Source organism: Onychomys torridus, chromosome 3 (assembly GCF_903995425.1).
Source record: "Onychomys torridus chromosome 3, mOncTor1.1, whole genome shotgun sequence".
In the NCBI taxonomy this organism is placed as follows: Eukaryota; Metazoa; Chordata; class Mammalia; order Rodentia; family Cricetidae; genus Onychomys; species Onychomys torridus.
Window position 1 is genome coordinate 89,083,181 of NC_050445.1, and position 21,407 is coordinate 89,104,587.

The 21,407-nt window shown below is 43.8% G+C and overlaps 1 protein-coding gene across 8 annotated transcripts in view; it reads right to left on the reverse strand.

Moving 5' to 3' along the window:
* Foxp1 (forkhead box P1) overlaps window positions 1–21,407 on the reverse strand; it is a 607,655-nt gene that overhangs the window by 61,622 nt on the left and 524,626 nt on the right. For all 8 annotated transcript variants that reach the window (XM_036182188.1, XM_036182186.1, XM_036182191.1 and 5 more), the window contains 2 exons: window positions 19,762–19,915; window positions 12,759–12,963 (listed from right to left, as the gene is read on the reverse strand). In XM_036182188.1, the coding sequence (XP_036038081.1) occupies window positions 12,759–12,963; window positions 19,762–19,915 (359 nt within the window). The remainder of the gene's footprint in view (window positions 1–12,758; window positions 12,964–19,761; window positions 19,916–21,407) is intronic.

A 21,407-nucleotide genomic window follows, 5' to 3' on the forward strand; every position in this document is an offset into this window, starting at 1 on the left:
AGCTGAAAATTCCAACACCACAGCTTCAAGTGTCAATCAAGACAAGACTTTCAAGAGTTACATCCTTCTCCAGAGGTGGAAGAATCGAGCATGAGCAACTGCATGAAGAGATAGGTGAGTTTGAGACACATCGCCATTGGCTCAAAACCACCAGGCTCTTGTGTTTCCTCAGAAACACACACTACTTATGTTGATGATTTTTTCCTTGCAGAACATAGGTCGTTAATGTTTATCGGGTCAGCACCACAGTGCAGTATTCCCAAATCAGGGTGCACGCAGTTTCCAAATGGATAAGATACCATAGAAATGTCTAAAGCATGTGTGAACACAGTTTTTATATGCGTATATACACACATATATTTCATTCTCTCAGCCTCTGATATTTTAGCATGGGCAGTATATTAGAATATGGGCATCCCCGATTCACAACCTATTTACTAAGAGATAAATATTAAGTTGTTTTCTTTTTTTAAACTGATGGTGAAGAGTCACAGTGGCATGGGATGTGAACCAACAGTAGACACTCTTTCCAGATTCCTCAGCAGGGAGAATGGACTGAATAGGACTCTGACACCAGGTGTTGGGATATGTGGTCCAGGCCTTAAAGCATCTGTAGGAGCTCAGCTGGGAGCAGAATCAGGGAAGTACATAAGCGCCAAAATAAAGAAGTTTATAGACAAAAACCAGAAAGCACTTAGAGACAGCACAAAGGCCAACACCAGGATCCTTTGTGCTGGGTCACAGCCTTGAGGACTTCTGTCTCTGGAATGATGAGACTTGACAGTGAAACCCAGATTTTTTTCTAGTTACCACACTTTACACTGATTCTCTGTCCTTCCTAACAGGGGAAGGACATCAGTAAGGACCCTCACACAGCCCATAAAGGACGGCACAGCACATAGGTAACAACTGGTTCTCAGAGCATGGCTGATGAAGATCCCAACTTTTAGACCCCCACCTTCACTTACTGAATCAACAATACCTGCTGCTCAGCCAGCCCTCCAGGTATTTCTGGTGCATGTGTCCTTAAGCTTAAAAATCTATGCTTAGCAGAAACCCAACTGTTCTACTTGTTAGAAACCTCTGCAGATAATGCCACAGGCCACCCAGGTGCATGCAAGACGTGGGGCCAAAGGTGGAGAATACTGAAGGGTTCTTAACAGGTTCATGCCTATCAGTATCTCGCTGGTTCACTTTCTTCACCACATCACATCCAATCCCTGCAGTGGACTGAGCGCCTACTAAGTGCCAGGCTGGTTGTGATGGGTAACAAGGGTTGACATTAGACGAGACAGCAGAACTTCCCCTCTGGGAGCCCAGTGCATTCAAAACCCTCACAGGAGACACATGCGTGCAGGGGATAACTGCACTCTGGTATCCTGATAGCAGTCATTTTTAGTTTTAGCAGATCATATACTGTGTTAGATTTAGCTGTATGCTTCTGTCACAAGTGTCTGTCTCCACATTTGTCTCTCTGGTTAAACTGAGCTCCTGACTGGGAAGAACTGTATCACGCATGGTCATCTTTTAATACCCAGAAACTACAACTGGTACAAAACAAATGTGTTTTGAATTTATTGATAAATACATTCAATAGTAATAACAACAGGGAGCATTGGTGGGGAAACTACAGTATGCAGGCAACTAGAACGTTTATAAGTTCTTTGGTAGTCATGGTTTAATCTACTAGCCAGGCTCGTTATGACACATTACACTAACTCCAGAGGGGGATAACAGGGGCCCAGCAGGAGGAATTAACCTGCTTTATGCAGCTTTGCCTTAGTGCCCTTGTGAGACCCTGACCTGTGTAAGCCAGGGGTGGTAGCCTGACAGCGCATGCTCTCCTTTTCCCTCTGACTCCGGACTTTTGCTTCTGCTGTGCCCTGAGGTGAGAGAACTATTCCTTGACCTGTTCAGAGATCACTCACCAGCTCTGCCTTGCCCATTTATCCTTAAGCCCATGGGGTAACACTGAAGGGCCTTCCTGGCCCACTGAGCTGTCTTTTCATTAGGGCTCTGTATGTTTTCTTTATTTCTCTTCTCCTGCAGTGGGAGCTCCCTGAGGAAAAACTCTGAAGCTGCCCAGCTGCAACTCTTGGTGCTTAGCCATCTGGTACATACATGGCTGCCACTGGGCAAGTTTGGTTGAGTAGATACGTTAGTACTGTCCCCCTGACTGGTGTGCCACTTAGAAACACATTTTTTTGCTGAACTCTGGACAAGTTCCCACTTGTCCTTGTTAAGTTCCTTTTTATTCCAGGCTCTGCCATCCTCTAATTTATTGAAACGCCGCTGCATTATCCCAGCTCTTGGTGTCAGGTTTTTTTCTAATTAAAGTAAACTGCCATTTACTTCTCACACTGATCTTTAACACGAGACGTCTCATCCTTGTCATAGCTATGACTCATACGGAGAAATGTGAGTTGAATATAGGGGCTCATATGCACCAGAATGTTCCCGTCGATGGTTCAGATACAAAAGGAGATAGTGCCACAGACATGGATATACAGTGACCTTGAATTGTGCCAGATAACTCAGCCCACCTCTTTGAAAGCCCACACGGCATACTTCATTTCCCCCCCTCCCCACCCCCACACTTTAGGGATCTTTCTCTTTCTGGCCATCATCACAGGCCCTCAAGCTCTTTCTATATTCATAGCCACAGAGGGAAACACATACTGCACAAGAGATCCCTCAAAGATAGTCTTTGGAGTATGTTTTTAAAAGGAAAGGGAGAGAAGGCAGAGAAGAGATCAGCCTGCATGGAGACAGCGTCCCTTGAGGACTATAAAAGGCCTGTGAGTTGAAGGTCATAAGCGGCTGTTTGTTTAGGGAGTCTAACAGGTAGAGCACTCCGCGGCCTCCAGTTGCTATGGGGTCTGTTTACCAAACAAGAACACAAATAGTTACACAAAAGCAGAACATGGTGTGGGGCCAGTAGCTAAATGGAGCCCGCTGTGCCTTCTGCTGAAACATCCAGAGTGCCTTTAAAAACATCCTTCCTTTCACCTCAGAGGCCTGGAGGGTCCCCATTCTCTGCAGATCTCCCCTCCAAGGGGGACCTGGGGATACTCTCACTATTCCAAGGCTGGTTTTATCCCCTTCCTTCCTTCTTTTTTTTTTTTTTTCCCACTGCAAGACTTAGAAAGCAAATTATTTTGCCCAACAATTCAAATTGGACAAGAAAACATTTAGCATTTGTAAGAGAAAGAAAAAGAGAACAAGAGAAGAGTTTCAGTGTCTGAAAGATTTTGAGTACAAGCATACAGTGCTTAAGCTGAGCTACTCCTGCACAAGAGCCCAGAGAGGTCTCTGTGTGGCATTTTAGCTGACTATCTATTCATCATGGGTGTTCAGCACACTCGTACTTAACCATGTGCTCCTGAAAGTAGGGAATAAAGAAACAAACGTATGTATCTGTGAAGAGAACACACGAGAGTGCGTGCGTGTCATGTGGACTTGCTGATCTACAATGAAATACGCCATACGCAGGAGCCTGCCATGAAGGGAAGCTGACTCTTCACACTACATTGACCACGGTCCCCACCCGGCGCAGCCCTGATGCCTTTCTGTGAATGGGACAGATTGCCATATGGATGAAGACACTGAACAAGCTGTACAACTCTGGGCGACATGTGCCCGGGGGATTGTCCCATATTAACGCCACCTGGGCTATGGCAATTGTGCTCTGTCTGTGCAGTGGCACCGAGCAGCCCATAAGGATGCTATTTCTGAGTACACACAAAAAGGAAAATTGCAGTTAGGAGAATTCTCTGGCTAGCGGATGTGTTGCTCAATTCCCGAAGTAGTTTCCCAAAGGAGCGGTTATCTTCTGTATTCACACAGGCAGAAGTGACAGGCTGGAACACATATTAACAATTTCCCTTTGTGAGTCCCCGCTATTGTTTTAATGAGGAGACTACACTCTATAATATACTTGGGCCTTGACTGATCACAAAAGGGGGTAGAATAAAGGACTTTAGGCATGCTGTACATATGTAACGCACTCGTGTGAATCACCCCTGTGAGCCAGCTTGCAAGAGGGGTATCTCCCCTGCAAGAGCCCACAGAGCCAGACTTGGGGGAAGACAGATGCAAAAAAAAAAAAAAACCAAACCAAACCAAACACCACGAAGAACGGCCCAGGAACAGCCCAGAAGAGCATTTTTATCAGTCTTGAACTGACGGCAATGTGGCTTCCAGTTACGTTCCTAGCACTGGCCCCATTATTGACTTCAAAACATGGGAACTTGTCATTTATATGAGAATAGGGTGACACTGGGACTTAGTCACATCATGGAATTGCTTAGGTGGAGACTCTAAGCTTCCCTTTCTCCCCTGGATGGTTCTAATGCCCACTGAAAAAACATTTCTCTTCTTCTAATCCAGGCAGTAAAGGTATGAGGTTCATTCAGCATGGACCGTATACAGGTTGAGTAAAAACACAGTACCACCCGAGTTCGGAAAGCCTGGCTCTCACTCACTCTTCTCTGGCCCCACACCTTCTTTACACCTTTCGTGTGTCATCAGTAGGAGAACGCAAATGCATGTTTTTGGGGGAGAGGCACAGGTGCCCACCCAGGGATTATGTGATAAATCCTGCTCGGCAATGGTCCTGCATCAAAAGAGAATGTCCAGAAGACCAAAGAGTATGAGGCTTCAAATATTATTTGGGGTGGAGAACATGGCAGGTTAGACATAGTTGGGGATTCGTATCATCCAACATTCAAAGAGAAAAATCAGCTAAGCTTAAGAGAAACTTATAAAATGAACATAACTCCTTACGCCAATGATGTCATTTTATTGGAAAGCATTTGTCAGTTAAGCACAATAAACAGGGTAAGATTTATAGAGTCTAATGATGCTATGTTATGGTGAAAGGCACTTTATTGGGGTAGCATACAACAGCTGTTAGAGAATGATTGCTGGGTGTTTTTTTTTTTTTTCTTCTTTTCTTTTAATCACTCCACAAAGTGAACAGTCAAGAAAAATCTATAAACCTTTCCTTATGGTACTGTAACATTTTCAAGTTTTTCTCTCTGTGCCCTCCCTGCACATGTGGATGATGGGAGGCGATGAGGCACCATGCCCTGAAAGAATTTTCTCTCCTCCTTCTAAAGAGACCCAGAAGGATCATTTCAGAGCAATGAAACAAATATATAAATCCCTGCTTCTCAGAGTATGATGGAGGCCATGCACACAGCAGATGCTTGTGATCCAATATGGTGCTGAGCCCCAGGGTGCTCCTATCTGACCTAAGCAAGAACATTTCTGTCCCCAGCAGGTTACCTCCCTGCTGGGGAGGAGAAGGAGAGTTGGCTTTAGAGCAGGAGCCCCCCCCCCCCCCCGCCATCGTTCCGAGTCCCCTCAGCTCTCCATGGCCACGCGTCCCTCACCTTTCATGAGGTCAGAGTGGTCTTCCCGCTCTGCTGCCTACATTCCCTTTCCATCCTCTCCACTCCCTTCTTGGAAAACACAGCAGGGAAGTGGTGGAGACAACGGATACCATGGAAGTTCTTTGGGATTCTTTCCAATTCTAGCAGTACAGACAGACAGGCTGAGAAACAAGACTAGGTTTCAGCCTCCTAGTCTTGATCTCTGAATTGGACCAATCAAACATCCAACTTGGAGTTATAGAGGTTCAGATGAGCTGTACCCTGGCAACTAAGCAGTCGAGGGTCAGGAAGACCTAGGATCTAGTCTAGTCCCCTAAGGGGTCACCAACTACTATCAAACTTCTGCAAGTTTCAACATCTATTGGGGTCTGGATACAACCCCTGTGCAAAGGAGACAATGTGATTACTGTGAGGGTTAAAAAAGGAGAAATCAGTATCAAGACTTCTACTAAATCTAACAGGCATGGAGTCTCACGTATAGGAACAGTTACAGAGGCATTAACTGTGTGTCGCCGCCATCGCCTGGAGTGTTCTGATTTCCCAAAGAATAGAAAGACAGGAAACCTTGAAAGAGTGCCACTTGCCTGTGACCACAGAGCCAAGACATGGGCCACAATTCAAGGTCTCTTAGTAACTCCAGAGGACAGGAATGGGTGGGACCAGGCTGCCTAATGCCATGTCGGTTAGCCTGAACTAGAGTGACAAGCCACCAGTTTTATGGACATGGCTAGGATGTTAAACAACTATGGGAATAAATATGACATTTCCCACCAGCTGAAGCTGATTCCGATACTTGAATGGGCATCTGTGGCCAAGTTCTGGGGATCTATGACAATACACAGGTCAGTTGACTACATTTGAGACTCCCAAGTTTGTAAGACTGCAAGGCACACCACAACTCTAGGTCAGGAGCTTTGGGGAGCCAAGAGCATTTGTGTGACAAACACCAACTCACATATACCATAAGAGACCACAAGAATACAAGTCCAGAAAAAAAGAGGCCTGGAAAGCTGAGTGTACAGCAAAACACCTCTATCCTGAGTCCCCAGCACTGGGAAAACAAACAAACAAACAAAAACTCCTGAGAATATCACCGCAGGATCTGAGAAACAGCCTAATGGCTAAATAGGCAGTTTCCCCCAAATTGGTCAGGTGATAAATAGGCCGCCTTTGTTTGGATAAATGTCTGTCTCTGTTTTTAGTGGGCCACAAGATTTAGGCTGACAATACTCATGCTCGCAATTGTGATAAATATGCAAATGAGCACAACTGTGTCCCAACAAAACTACTTATAGAATGGAGCAGGGAGACTGAATGTGGCTGGTGGGTCCCACAGTGTGGGCTTCTGTAACACATCATGTAAGTGTCTAACGCGTATCAGCAGCTTTTAGGAGCAACAAGTGCAAAACCAATATTTGACCATTCAGTCTCTCTCAGAAATGCTAAATGGAAAGAATGATTAGGACAGGGAGTTTTCTCAGTGCTTTAAATCAAAAGAAATATATAACAATGTGATTTACAAGAAACAAAAATTGTCAGTGTGAAAGTATTATTCACAAAAAAAAATGGAAACTTGAATTTACTGCTGAAATTTCTGATTCATCAGACCTCCCTAAATGTCACTGTGAGAATATGCAAAGTTAAAGGTTCCTGTGTCCAGAACAGCTCTTAAAACAAACTTCCAGAATGTTAGTAATTAAGCCCACAGCCTCAGCATTTCTTCATCAACCAAAATTTGTTTGTTATTTTTTTTTTTTCAAAAGAGGAAGCAAATTAAACCACCAGGGAAGTCCATATTTCCAAGTTCCCTGCTGTTCACAAGTATCCGGGGGCCACAAACACAAAGGTTTCTGAGATACAGATAAATACACAGCACTAGGTCCACAAGGGCACAAATCAAAACCAGAGCCCAGGAATCAGCTGGAGTGGTCCAAAAAGCACACTAAGCAAGCAGAAGCCTTCAGGGCTTATTCAAAGGTGGCTGCCAACTGCAAGGTGCAGAAAATGCAACGGGATACACAGGCCTATGCAGACGACCAGGGAGCCTGAAAACACGGAAACACCATGCCCGGACGGAGGGCAGGTTAGACCTCGCAGTGAAGAGCTCCAGTGGGGGTCACCAGTGTCTAAGAAGATGGTGGCCTCAGAGCAAGCAGAGGCCACACCACCACAGTCTTGGCAGAGCTGGAAGAAACCTCTTTCACCAGAGGCTTTAAGGAAGTCTTGTAACAAATAGGGAGCAGAACTGTGACTCAGAGAAATACTTGTTATAAAACATTTGCTAATGGCGAAACTGTAGTCAAAAAGCTGAGAAGGAACAGAGAGGGGGTAACATTTCTAATTTGGATGGCAAAAGGCGGCTGAAAAGAAGAAAGACCACATGACATGTCCAGTGAGAACACACGAGATTTAGAAGGCAGGGCAGGCAGCGAGGGGCATGCCTTACTGCAAAGGACTCAGGCTTGCTTGCATTTGTCTGTGTGCGTTTCCTACAGGAGATTTGTTTTTTACCCTTGTGTACTATTTCACACCATTTAAGTGATTTATACCTTATGAATCTCACCTCTCTTCATCAAAGATAAAAAAGACGTAGGAACTATCTTTATCTACAGAAAAATAAATAGGGGACTTGTTTTCCTTTATATGTTAGAATCTGCACACAATAATCGGCTATAATTGATGTCAGGATGAACTGCAATTAAACGTAAAGTTTCTCTTAGGGACTGAGGTACTCACTTCTATACTGAATGGAAAGTCTTTAAAGTCAGATCTGAACATGGATCTTGGCTAGGACACTAAATTAGTCATATAACTGTAGAGCCGTGGCTGGTTTCTGTAACTCAGCTTCCTCGTCTGTAAAATGGGGTGACAGTCCCCACTGCATTCCAAGTAGTCCTGTGAATAAAACGAGACCTCGCTCCATACGACGAAAGAGTCTAGCAGCAACTGGCAAGCAGGAAGGCACTGATTTAATGTGCCTTCCCTTCCCTGGTGCAGCATAATATAATGTGATATTTAGAATTTTAATTCAGGCAATTACTTAAGTAGTAATTGCTATTTGTATTTACATAGCTGCTTTGATCCAAGAAGCTCAAAGGGCTTACTAAATTTAGCATTTTAATAAATGTTTCATTTGCATTCTGTTGGTTCTGTTTACCCACACCAAAACTTGGAATTTCCTGAAAGGAGACAGTCCACAAGTAAAGTGAACAAGGTAGTGTCTTCATGTGTGCAGACACCCCAGGTCTCACTTCTGTCTGTCTACTAAGAGGTCAAGACTCCATAGCAGCAATGTAGGAGCAAGGAGGCTGGAACACACCTGCTTCCTCCTGTGTCTCCTTTAGCTTTGGGCACGCTCAACTTGATCCCACCGTGCTCCTCCGAGGCACTGACAACAGGGGTGTTTATTGCCCCGATGGCTTTATATATAATCAGCACAATAAACATTATTAAATTGTCAGGAGAAACTCAAAGCAGGAAGCGTGGCACCGCACTGAATTCTAACGATGCTGACCGTCCACCATTGCACAGGGACAGGATCTTAACAAGCCTTGATCTGAGTGCTGGCATCCGCCTCACAAATCACATGGGCCGCTCCTCCTCACACGCTGCTGAATACTGATGGACAGACATCTCCACCCAGTGCAATAGGGATGTGGGTTTCTACTGGCAATCTTTACCAAAGTGTGTTTCTCCCCTACTCTACACTCAAGGGTTTACCCTGAATGATTTAATTATAATTTTCCTTGTGTAAGACAAATTAAAGAGGAGAGTAGGAGTGTCGTGCCAAGCACATTATTTATCTCCTTAACAGATTGCAGCTCACCAAACCCCAGAGCTACTGCTGCGGTAGTTGCGCACAGACGCTGAAAACTGTACGGGGCAAGAGCGGGAAGACGGAGGTTTCCAAATGGCAGGGAGATATGGGAGCCAGGTAAGAGCCTTACACAGTCCACGACTTTGAAAAAAAAAAAATTCTCTCTTTTATTTTTTCCAACCAATTTTCACACACAACACTCCTAGACCTCCTGAAAGCTGCTAGCTGAGGATGGAGTTTGCCAGGCTGGATTACTGTGCACGGTGGCAAGGCTTGTGCGGTTATTGCTCTAGAAGGTGGAGGAAAAAGAGTATTCCCTGGCAATCACAGGAGAGTTTGTAAGGATGCATATTTCACAAATGCCCTAGAGAGGGGTGGGGGTGAGGGAGTAAAAGGTTCCTGTGGCAGTAAGGAGAACTCCTGAAGTGTCTCCCCGACAGCTCAGTGTGCGCCTGAGAACATACTTCCATAATGACAAGTGCCCCACCCCATTCCTTCCCTCTGCTACTCACAAAGTGGCCACCATCTATGAGATTTTAAAATACATCATAATGAGGGGCTGAGGGCTAGGGGTAGACCACTTGCCGAGCATATCCCCAGCATTACCAATAAATGAATAAATATTCATTCATGATAAGGTAAAGACATACTAATGCTAATTTTTAAAGTACCGTATATATATAAAAAACCAACTTAAAGACTATTGATTGTTGCATGATCAATTTTATAAGCTTAAAGCTACTAAGTTATCTTTAACCTAAGGTATTGTAATGCTGGTACAAGGTGGGGATTTTACCTTTGTGGTAAAGCAAGCGTCTGCTTAACATGTACAAGGCCCTGCACTCACCAAACATGAAAAGCAAGTGTGTTGCCAGAGTTTTCTTTGAAGCCGGCCACCACTGTCCATGTGTCATGAAATGGGACAGTTAAGGGAGTCACTAACATCATATAATTTCCTAGTTCCCTCCTCTCTGCATATGTAACAAGAACTCAGCCTGTTCTCACATCCAGATTCAGGCTGGTGGAACTCTCAATTCTCTTCTGATCCACAGTCTAATTTTAGCCGAAGATTAAATGCAACATTTGTGCAGATAAATAAGGACCATAAAAAAAAAAAAATCAAACAAACTTAGTCTGCAGGAATTAGACTGTTCTTAGATCCACTTACTCTCTAATGTGTCTTAAGACATGAAAAGGCCTATTCTTCTCTGGCTTGCCTCCTTGCTGTTCGACTACCGGACTGCAGATATCTAACCTTTTAGGAGGAAGCTGAGCACAGTGCATCTAAACAAGGAGGCTTTTCTGTGTCATGGAAAATCTGTGCAGTCTCCACAGCGGCTGACAAGATTGCAACAAATACCTTAAGTGCATCAGTCGGCATTTTTCAGTGCATGGCCTCCTGCTCCATCTATGGATAAAGATGTAATTCAATCACTCTGCAGTAAATGGACAGCATCAACCTCGGGACAGGGAGAGCCAGTACCACAAAGGGCAGCAGCCTAGTATTTTTCAGTTAAAGCCATCTAAGGTTTTCTACTTGGAAATAAAAAAGAAAAGTAATAAAGACATTATAATAGATTCCAAGGCAGGATCGAAGACTGGTTTCCAGGTATATGTATCCTTCACCACTGGAAAGCTAGAGACACAGGAAGCTCTGTTTGGCCCAGGCCACAAACCGATCCTTCCTGCTCACTATTCTGTTCTTCAATCCCTTTAGACCTCTAGGTTGAAAGTGTCTCATAGTTCCATGCCTACCAGAGACATCCCAAGGAAATCTTCCAGGGGGCTTGCAGTTATTAGTTATAATGCACGTGCTCCCCTCATCTCTGAAAATCTCTGGTGGTTTTGAAGCTCAAATCTGATACAGATTTGTATAAGTGTGTGTGCCACTCAGGAGGGATGCATTCGGAGACATGGGCAACTTCACAGGGTATACCCATGAAGACCTGAATGGTACAAGATTGCACACCCAGGCTATGTGTGCATATGCAAGCACGTGTGGTATAGTCATGTACCGCTCCTACAGTCCCAACGGGATGCTCAAAACAATCCATTATTAAACCAAGCACAAGGAAAACATAATGCAACCAAGGCATGAGGACACACAACACATGACATAGGAGGTTGCTGCCAGACTAACACAGTGAAATATTCGTGTGGGGACAGTACGGTGGGAGTAGATCCTAAACTAACGATTACACAGCACAGTACAGTAAGCACCGGCCACGTTATCGCCGTCAAGGGTTATGTCCTGTTTCTAACTGTATGAGCTGTACTTTCTACACAACTGCCAGCACAACCAGTTCACTACCTGACCATGGCTACAAACACTGGGGTGATGTCTCCATCTGTACAGGTACAATGGCTACGTTATCAGGGAAGGGATTTTTTCATTTCCATTAGGTTATCTATCTGGCCACACACCAACACATCACTACACAATTATGCAGAATCATACACTGTATTTCAAACAGCATTTTTCTAATATAACAATATATAACTAGTTAAAACAGAGGGCAGAGTGCTCTGTATTTCAGAGAACATACATTGCTTAGTTGATATATAAAGTTACGCTTTTTCACCGAGTCATTGGGACTTAAAAACAAAATAGAGCATTTGCTTTGGCCTGATGAAAATATTTTGCCATGAAAAATTCTTGGTAAGGCTTCTACAAGTGCTACATATGAAATATATAGGAAAGGGTCTAAAAATAGTAAACAGAAAAAAATGGTCCATTTGAGGAGCATTAAAAAATATTCCATTTCTGAAGTGTATTTCAACACTGCAATATTGCTTCTGGGTGTCACAGAATAAACGAACAGCTTCATTTCCTTGGGGCTTTAAGGAACACCACACAGTCAGGATCTTAAAAACAGTCCAAGCTTCAACTATCATTCATCAAAAGCTCAGGGCACTGAAAATACAAAGCCGTAACTTATTAACAGGAACGCAGCAGATGGGACAGTGCTAGCTTGAGGACCACAGGAGGAAGTGTGCTTCAGTCCAACTCACCAGCATTTCAGTCTTTCCTTAGTGTCCATGCTGAAAAGGCTCACACTTCCTTCTGGGACACACAATGAAGAAGTGGGTCCCCCCACTTCAAGGGGGCGCAGTGGTAACTAACATTAAGTACTGCGTTTCCTCAAACCAAGACTTGAGATTGCCCACAGCACATACCACTGCCACCTTCAAAGGTGCTCAGAGCCAAGGCGCTCAGTTTACGTGGAGCGAGCTTCTGGCAGAGCACACAGTTGGCCTGGAAGTCTTAAGAGCCAACCCTTCCAACGAGGAACTACTAGACTTCTGCCAGGGCTCCTAAGCTAAGTGCAGATCTAAGAAAGTGCTAACTCCGTGTTGAAAAGGTGAAAATAATTAAGATGCTTCACACCCAAACCATAGTGAACACATTCTGAAGTAATTATATGTGCATCCAAGCCCTGGGAATACAATTAGGTTTCCCAGAGACAAAGAACTGGGCAAGGCCACCTGCCCCCTTCCAGGTGGAAGGCAGTACTGACTACAGACAGGGGTGGGCATGCTCCTACCTTTCCCTCTTGGGAGTGTGGACCGAGAGTTGTCCATTGGTAGAGGCGTGCGGGTTCATGATGAGGGAGGTCTTGGAAGGTGCTGAGGATGAGACGCATGTGCTGGTCAGGTCCAGGCTGCTGTGATTGCTGCCTGTGGTCTCCTCTGCAGTGTGGGCACTTGTCACTTCTTTCCAGAGCTGCTGCAGTTCTGTTGGAATCATGCCTGAAACAAACAAATTGGATAATCAAATCAATTAACAGCTAATTCCGTCCTCTTCAAACAGTAATTAAATCAAAGAGTCAGTAAACAAAGCCTAGTGTTAGGGGGGCTTTGGGGTGTTCACACTTTCCTTTTTCCCCTCCCAACAATGGCAAATACAGTAGTGATAAGTGCACCCTCCCACTGAGCAGCCATTGAAGTCCCCTCTTCACACAGAAGAGACACCTTGAAAAGGAAGCAAAGCACAGCTATTCTGCAACAGCATGACTCTCTCCATCCAAAGGCTGTCTCTCAGTTTTAGGAGAGTAGAGACAAGCTAGCTTATTTCTAGGCACATAGGAGGCCTCAAAATAAATTTGTTCAACTATAGTCTCATGACAACATGAACCACAAAATGAGTAATTTTTGTGCTTAAGTCTTAAATGATGACAAATAGCTTTGTTATTAAATATAGTTTTTATTAATCACTTTTAGACATAAATTATGAATTCATACCGTCTTCCTGAAATGCTTTTCAACTTTTAACAGTCAAATTGATTATACTATGATTATTTCATTAACACACCTATCTTCCTCATTAATTTTGGTTTCTAGTACCACATGCTTAATTGATGGATGTGTCTACTGAAGACTGTGTAACTTTTTATACAAGTAACACTATTATTACTGTCATTTCTGAGATCAATGCTAATGAGCCATTGCAGAGTAAAAATGGAAAGGAAAATAAGCTTAGAGTAATAAAGTTCTCTTGTCTGTTTGAATGGGGTCAAAATGGGCAGGGGTCTTCATGTCAACCTTTATTTTCTCTAAGATGAGACTATGTTAACCTCATCACTGTGAACCTTTGTAACTTTACCCTATCCAGCAAAGGCTCTATAGGCCAGACTTCCCAAATTCTAATTCAATGTATAGTTAAGACAGTGTGAATGCCCATAGAGACAGGTTCTGAACTGCACCTAGGAACAGCAGAGGCTACACTGTCCTCTGAATGAGGAAAAGCAGCCACACCCCCTGCACATCACAAGGCAACTCCACCTCAGAACTACATGTCTGGTCTGCAGTTCACTGTCTCCATCAGCTGGAACACAGCTCTCCTAGAGAGCCAGCCATCTTCTGGTTAAACAGCAACAGCCGAAACAGGCTTGTTTCTTACCAAACTAAAACGTATTAGATTTAAAAAAAAAAAAAAAAAAAAAAAAAGGCTGTGTGCATTATATTCATTTGAAACACATAATAAAAAAAAATGCCAAGGTCTAAATTTAATTTATTTTTGTCATTTAGAATACAATGGCTAGATAATCATCTCAACGTGATCAGCCAAACATCTTTACTTTGCTAAACTGTTAAAGATTTTAATTATGCTAGCATTGGAGAGCACTGGTCTAATGAGGCGATGGACTCCAGAGAATCCGAGTGGTTAAGAACTGTGAAATGAGTCTGATAGGATTTTTTTATATTCACCGTGGATCGTTTGCATATCAAAGAGGAGTAAATTATTGCACAGCAGACCAATAACCTTCCCCGCCTTTCTAAGAGGAGCAGTAACAAAAACAGTTGGTCTCTCCAAGCAGTGCTCCGGGAAAATGTTCAAATGCTCAAGTATTTGCAATTAATATATATTATAAAGGAAGCATCAAATAATACATTGAGTGGTCAGAGATCCTTCAAATGCATCCTCGACAGCTGAGTGGGCTTCCTTCTCCCTTCATAAAAATCAAATGCCAATTATATTTTGATGGATTTTGTCCCAAATGAGCATTTAGTTATTAGGCATATTCAATTATTCCTTGTTCCCTGAAATCAAACCTTGAGGCAAATTAAACAAAGAGAAAGGTCACGACACAATCTTGGGTAGGGTTTTGCTGCATGTGAGCTCTTATTTTCAAACACCTTTTAAAGTGACAGGTAGGATGTGCCTACAGCTAGCAGGTCTGCCACTGTGATCCCCACACTGACAATTACCGGTAAACAAAGCTGACCCTTGGACCATGGTTTACTCAATTGAAACAACAGGGAGCAGGCTAGTCTGTGGATGAGGGCGTATTGATATGAAGCCATTATAAGTCAACACCTATTTTTATTTTCCAGCGAGTAAGCACGGGAAAAGAAATAGCCACCTATTTTTCAACTCAGACTAATTGATTTCTGGGTCAAGTGCAAGAGGAAGAACATGGGTCTACGGACAGCTGCCTTCACACCTTCCTTCTGAGAAGAGCAAGATCAGAGGCTATTCCAAAAGGGTATCACTTCTCTGGCAAATTAAGACCAAGCCAAACATGTTCACCACTTGTTATACCTGTACAGTGCACTGGTGGGATTCTGTTTTTTTCTTTTATTCCAGTAGGCTGGCAAATCAAGTTCAGCATCCACATGGACCAAGTAGAAAGAGGGACCCGATGAGCGACAACAGGTCCTTTGAGGCCAAATGTCAATGTGACCATTAGGCTCAGAAACATTCTTAATGGACGGAAGACAGAAGCCTTTGGTTCAGTTCCTCCTTTTTAGTTCACTGTTATTCAGTGACTCCTAGCCACTCCAGAATGCCTGCACTTCATGCCAGCATTAAGACAAACTGCAGCTAAACTGGTACCCATCAGACTACATGGATACTCCATTTTTAGGAATCATGTGTTTCTTCCAGAATGCCACAGGAAGAGTATCAAGCTAGACAAGACCATTAATTGGTAAATAGCCAAGTATGTAGAGTTGACATTTTAAAAAAATGAAAAGGTTGTGGTAACAGAAATGGGACAATTCTGTAGGACACTATTGGTATTAAGGGCCATCAAATGCTGAACGAAACTGGGTGAGAACAGACAGACTCATCATGGCAGACAGAAAGGAGGCTCTAGAACAGAGGTTCTCAACAAGGGTTGAATGACCCATTCACAAAGATTGCCTAATTTCATAACAGCAGCAAAATGACAGTCACATGGTAGCAAAAGGAAAACCATTTTATGGCTGGGGGGTCACCACAACACAAGGAACTGTGCTAAGGGGTCACTGCGTTAGGAAGGTTGAGAACCACTGCTCTAGAATAATCCAAAAGGAAAAAGACTCTACTATAAAACTTCCAGAAAAAGGCCTTTAAAATATCCCTCTCAATCCCTGTCCTTTCAGGTTTACACACAGGTCTGAGGTAAGGTGGCAAGGCCCTGAGTGAGCTGCAGAGGAACCCTGAAGGTTTATTATGGAGTGGGCATTACCAGCTCTTTCAGACACCTAACCTTGGTGCCTCACTATACTTTTTTTTTTCTTCTTCTTCTTCCTACCCCCCCACCCCCAGGACAACCTGTCCCTTCATTATAAAAGAAAATGCAGGCACAGGTTTAAAAAATGTATGTTGTGGGGACAGTTGACAGATTACTGCAGGTGGAACTCAATTTTACAACCCCAGGTATCACTGGCTCCAAGACAAACAGTTGATCAACCTTTCTCTGTCCTTGTACATCTGTACCCAGGTGACCATGTTCAAGCAAGCAGAAAGTTGATTTAAACCTCCTAATGACATCAGTTTTAAGCCATCGTCTCTCGGATAAAAAAGAATTGTGTTGTAGCTCACACGTGACTGAACGCTCTCACTCTCCAGCCACCCTGTGGAGGAGGCTGGGGAGACCGAAGTCTGGGGAGTCCTGCTTCCTGGGAGAGAGCAGGAACTGTGGTCCACTTGGCACCCAGCACCTAAGGCCAGCAAGACCAACCTTTACATTCGTGCCGTCTTGGGCGCACATACAGACACCTCTTAGACTCTACATAGGCTTCTTCCTAATGTTGCAGGTGCCAATAGTTACAGCAGACTGCTAAGCAGATCAATCAATGCCCCGACTCATGAATTGCCTACAGTGTCTCTGACGCGCTGCTGCAGAGATTACACTGCATACATCGTTCACATTACACATGAGCTGGTCTTGTCACTGCCCAATTGCCCTCTTTTGGACGGCTTAACTGATGTACTGTAACAATGAACCTTAGTGAGCAAACTTAATACTATAGGAGCAGTGGGAAAAGATGAGAGCGAGGGAGGCCTGAGGCCTGTGGGTGTGTCAGGAACAGCCTGCCCTGTTTCCAACAATAAACCGAAGCGTGTAATTAATGCAGGTTCTGACATTATGCAAGCCCAAAACATGCATCAGGCAAAGTGTCCTTCCTTTGCCCTGTGTTCCCTCTTCTTCCCACCGGACGACAATGGAGGAGCTGCCTCTCAGACACCAACCAGCTCAGTGGGCAAGGCCAGGCCAGGTGGGAGGGCAGGAGGAAGTGAAAGGAGGAAAGAGCCTCAGTCCCCGCATTCAAAGCAAAGAAAACAACAAAAACCGTAAGGGACAGATGTTGGGTGTGGTTGACTCAGGAGACAAAACCCAAACAGGCACGCCTCACTGGCTCCATGCAACACCCCAAATTTCTAGACCAATGACCGCCTCTTCAGTACTACCAAAGAGACCCTTCACTCTCACCCTGCTTCCAAAGGCAACTGAGTCCCAAACTCAGGAAGTCGGAGGTACCATCTATCCAGTGGCAAGTACAGACCCACTATGGCGGGAAGGACTGACTGCAGGCCTTAAGGACGGGGGTCTGTAGTAGCACACACAGCTGGGCTGCAGTAGTTACAGGATTCCACTGTGGATACCGGGAAGCAAGGATGCTCAACTCTCCTATAAAAAGGTGTATGTCAAACTAGGCCTTGGTACACACTTAAATTCTCAGCTGACATTCAGGGGACTGAGACAGGAGTTGGAGGCCAGGCTTCGGTTACAAAGTGAGAGATTCGGGAAAGAAAGAAAGAAAGAAAGAGAGAGAGAGAGAGAGAGGGAGGGAGGGAGGGAGGGGGGGGGAGGGGGGAGGGAGGGAGGAAGGAAGGAAGGAAGGAAGGAAGGAAAGAAGGAAGGAAGGGAGGAAGGAAAAAGAGGGAGGGAAGGAGGAAGAAAGGAAAGGAAGAGAGAGAGAGAAGGATGCCATGGAATTGGAAAGAACCCATGATCATCCTATGGAAATTTAAATCAGCCCTACATTACTTATGGTACTATGTGACTAATTAATGCATTGTTATCAATGACTGTTGGTAGAGTAACAGGAAAGGCATCCATCTGTCCATGTTCACCATCTATATTAGTATGGCTTCTTTTCTTGCTTTCAAGGTACTTGGTAGAGTCTGAGAGTGTGGACTGTGTATGCATGAGACAACGGGTATTTGGGACAGGGGCTTTGAAACACAGTCATGGCCTTCCGACCTTTTCCTCCCTGTTTTTATTTTTATCTATTTATTTATTTACTTATTAAAATTTTTTGGTTTTTCGAGACAGGGTTTCTCTGTGTAGCTTTGTGCCTGTCCTGGAACTCACTCTGTAGCCCAGGCTGGCCTCGAACTCACAGAGATCCACCTGCCTCTGCCTCCCAAAAGCTGGGATCAAAGGCGTGTGCCACCACCGCCCAGCTTCCTCCCCATTTTTGGTCCTGAGCAAATCAGAGCTGGTTACACCCACAGCGTCTCCTAAGAATACCTATTTCCCACTGTCTCTGATGCCAGCAACTTTTCCAAAAAGAGTCAAGGTACCTTGGCTCACTGGTCAAAAGCACTAACTGTTTTCCCATAGGCCTTTGGTTAGATTCCCAGTGCCCATACGATGGCTCAAGGCCATTTGTAAGTCCAGCTCCCAAAGGCCTGATGCCCTCCTTCTGGCATCCATAGGCACTGTATGCACACGGTGCACAGACATACACGTAGGCAAAACACCCACACACATAAATAAAGACAAAACAAAAAACAAACAAACAAAAACCCCATCAAAAATTCTTGATACTTTTCAAAGTTCATGAAAAATAACTGGAAATGAGTACTCAATTCATTAGCTAAAAATCAGCAGAAAAAAATGTTAAAAAAAAAAAAAAACAGAAAAAAAATTCCACTGAATTTTTTTTTAGAAAGCAGATTGATTTTTAACATCCATAGTGGAAATAAAATTGATAGTGTGCCTACATATTTAAAAAATGGTGTTTAGGGGACTGAAGAGATGCCTTAACAGTTAAGATTAACTGGCTACTCTTCCAGAGGCCCTGGGTGCAATCCCTAGCACACACAGGGCAGCTTACAACTGTCTGTAGCTACAGTCCCAGGAGATCTGACACCTCTTTCTGGCCTCTACAGGCATTATGCACACACACAATGCACAGCCATACATGCAAATAAAGATGCAATAATAAAAAGTTTTTAAACGGAGTTTATATAAAATCTTACTAAGATACTAAGCTTTAAATGAGGAGCCCAGCATCATGGACTCAGGAGGTAGAGGCAGGAAGATTGTGAGCTCCAGGTTAGCCTGAACTATGTCAGAAATCCTATCACAGAGAGGGATGTATGGGAGAAGAGAGGGAGGTAAGGAGGATGGCAGGGAGAAAGAGAAGGGGTGTGTGTGCAGAGACAGACAGGGAGAAAGAAGGAAAGAACTTTGCATGTTGTAAAACATGTCTTCATATGTAGGATTAAACAGTGTGTGTCAAGAATACCTGGAACAGAAATGCCAGAGGACTGCACTGAAATATTTAGTAAGAGCGTGGAACATTTGATTTCCTTTTTCCCCAACACTGCAACACTGCCCCTGTGAGGATCCAGATCCCTGCCTCTTCCTCCTGACATCAAGAGGCACTGCAAGAACCCATCTGCTTTTTTGGTTGTTTGCCTAATGTCTCTCTGTGCCTGTTTCGAGTGGGTACTGCTCTGCATCTCCAGCAGGTAGAGATCAAGAAACACTCCATCCCCTCTGCCTGCCATCTCCTCGAAGCTGTCCCCCCATAATGGATGCATACCTTGAGCAAGAGGTTGGAGGGGAAGGGCAGGTTGCCCGGGCTGAATTGTTAGAAGGCCTTGGCGCTGCAGGGACAGGAGGTGCTGCTGCTGCAGCTGCTGCATCTGGAGAAGCTGCTGCTGGAAAGCCAACTGCTGGGTAGCCACCTGCTGTTGCTGCAAGAAACAGTAAGGGGTAGAAATGAGATGGCCACTTTCCAGTGAAGGTTAAAAGTGTGCATGTTTCAAAACTTGCCGCCATCTTAAAAAACCTGAGGAGAGTAACCTGAGCTCGGTGGAGGGCTCAGTGTCAAGGTTTAAAAGGGACACAACATACTACCTCTGAAGACAGATACGGGGGGGTGGGGTGGGGTCTGTGTTAACTCTTCTGCTGCCCATTCCTCTAGGGAAAGGATTCCTTTGACAAGCCTGCTCTCCCAACAGTAGGAAAAGTGTGACTTCTGTAAGTCAGACATGAACTTTTGAGACTTTGAAATCTGTAATTATTCACACTAGAAAGGAGTGCATCCTTCCAGTCTAGAGGGACTTGAACCCTAAACCCTTGAGGTGTAAAAGAGCAAGATACCTCCCTCCCTGCCGACACTGGCAAGGGCCTTTCACTACTGTTTATCAGTCCTGACATAAATAAATGAGAAAAAAATCAGACCTTTGAAGAAGAAAAACTTCATCTAATATTGTTAATTAGCCATGACAAACGATGAAATAACATTGTAAATCTTTCATAGAAACAGCCACTAGATTTTAATTACGAACATTCATAATTTAGCAAACAACATCATACTCCACCATGAGAGTTTAATGTGAACAGGCGCTCCAAGCTGTAGATTGAGTTTCAACCTCCCAGTTGTCCTGTGTCCCCGCCCACTTTGTTCTTGAAGGGAGGGGCTTTATGATATGATAAATATCTCTGTTGTCTGGACAATGACAGGAGGAAAACTTCTGTTGTGTAAAACATCAATACATCATTCCAGTGTTTAGCAGGCTTTACCCCAGCCAAAAAAAAATTAATGTAGATTTCCTCAGTAATTATCTGAGTGATAGAAAGATAATACGGTGCAGGAATACAATAAATAGAAGGAAATTATCTAATATCCTTAATCTGCTAGGAATCATATCGAGGTGGAGGTCTTGGCTACATTATGGCTAACAATTAGAAAGGAAAAATTAACCCTTTCCAAACTGAATCCAAATATATATCTTTAAAGAACACACAAGAGCTCTTGTTACTTCTGAATATTATTCCAAAGGTCAGCGTCACTTTTGCAACCAAGATGACAAGTGTTTTTGAGCCTTCTTCACTTAATAACAACGATACTTTACAAACAACTGCATTCACTTAACCTAACACATGACCTTGATCTGATATGGCCATAAAATGGTGTGTGCACCAAGACCTTCTGATGCAAAGTTCAAAGGAAGAGAAAAATGGTGGTTTCCTTTTGGCCTCCATGTAGTTTATTTTACAGTTCAAAAAAAAAAAAAAGGAGAAAGAAAAAGCCATCATCCTCATATTAGTAACCAATTTCAGACTTACCACCATGCCACTGAGAAAGTTAATTGAGTTTCACTCCAAAAAACAAATTCTATACCACTAACAACAAAAATTTAAATAAACTGAAATGAGAAGCCAGTCCTTTCATTTTAAGAA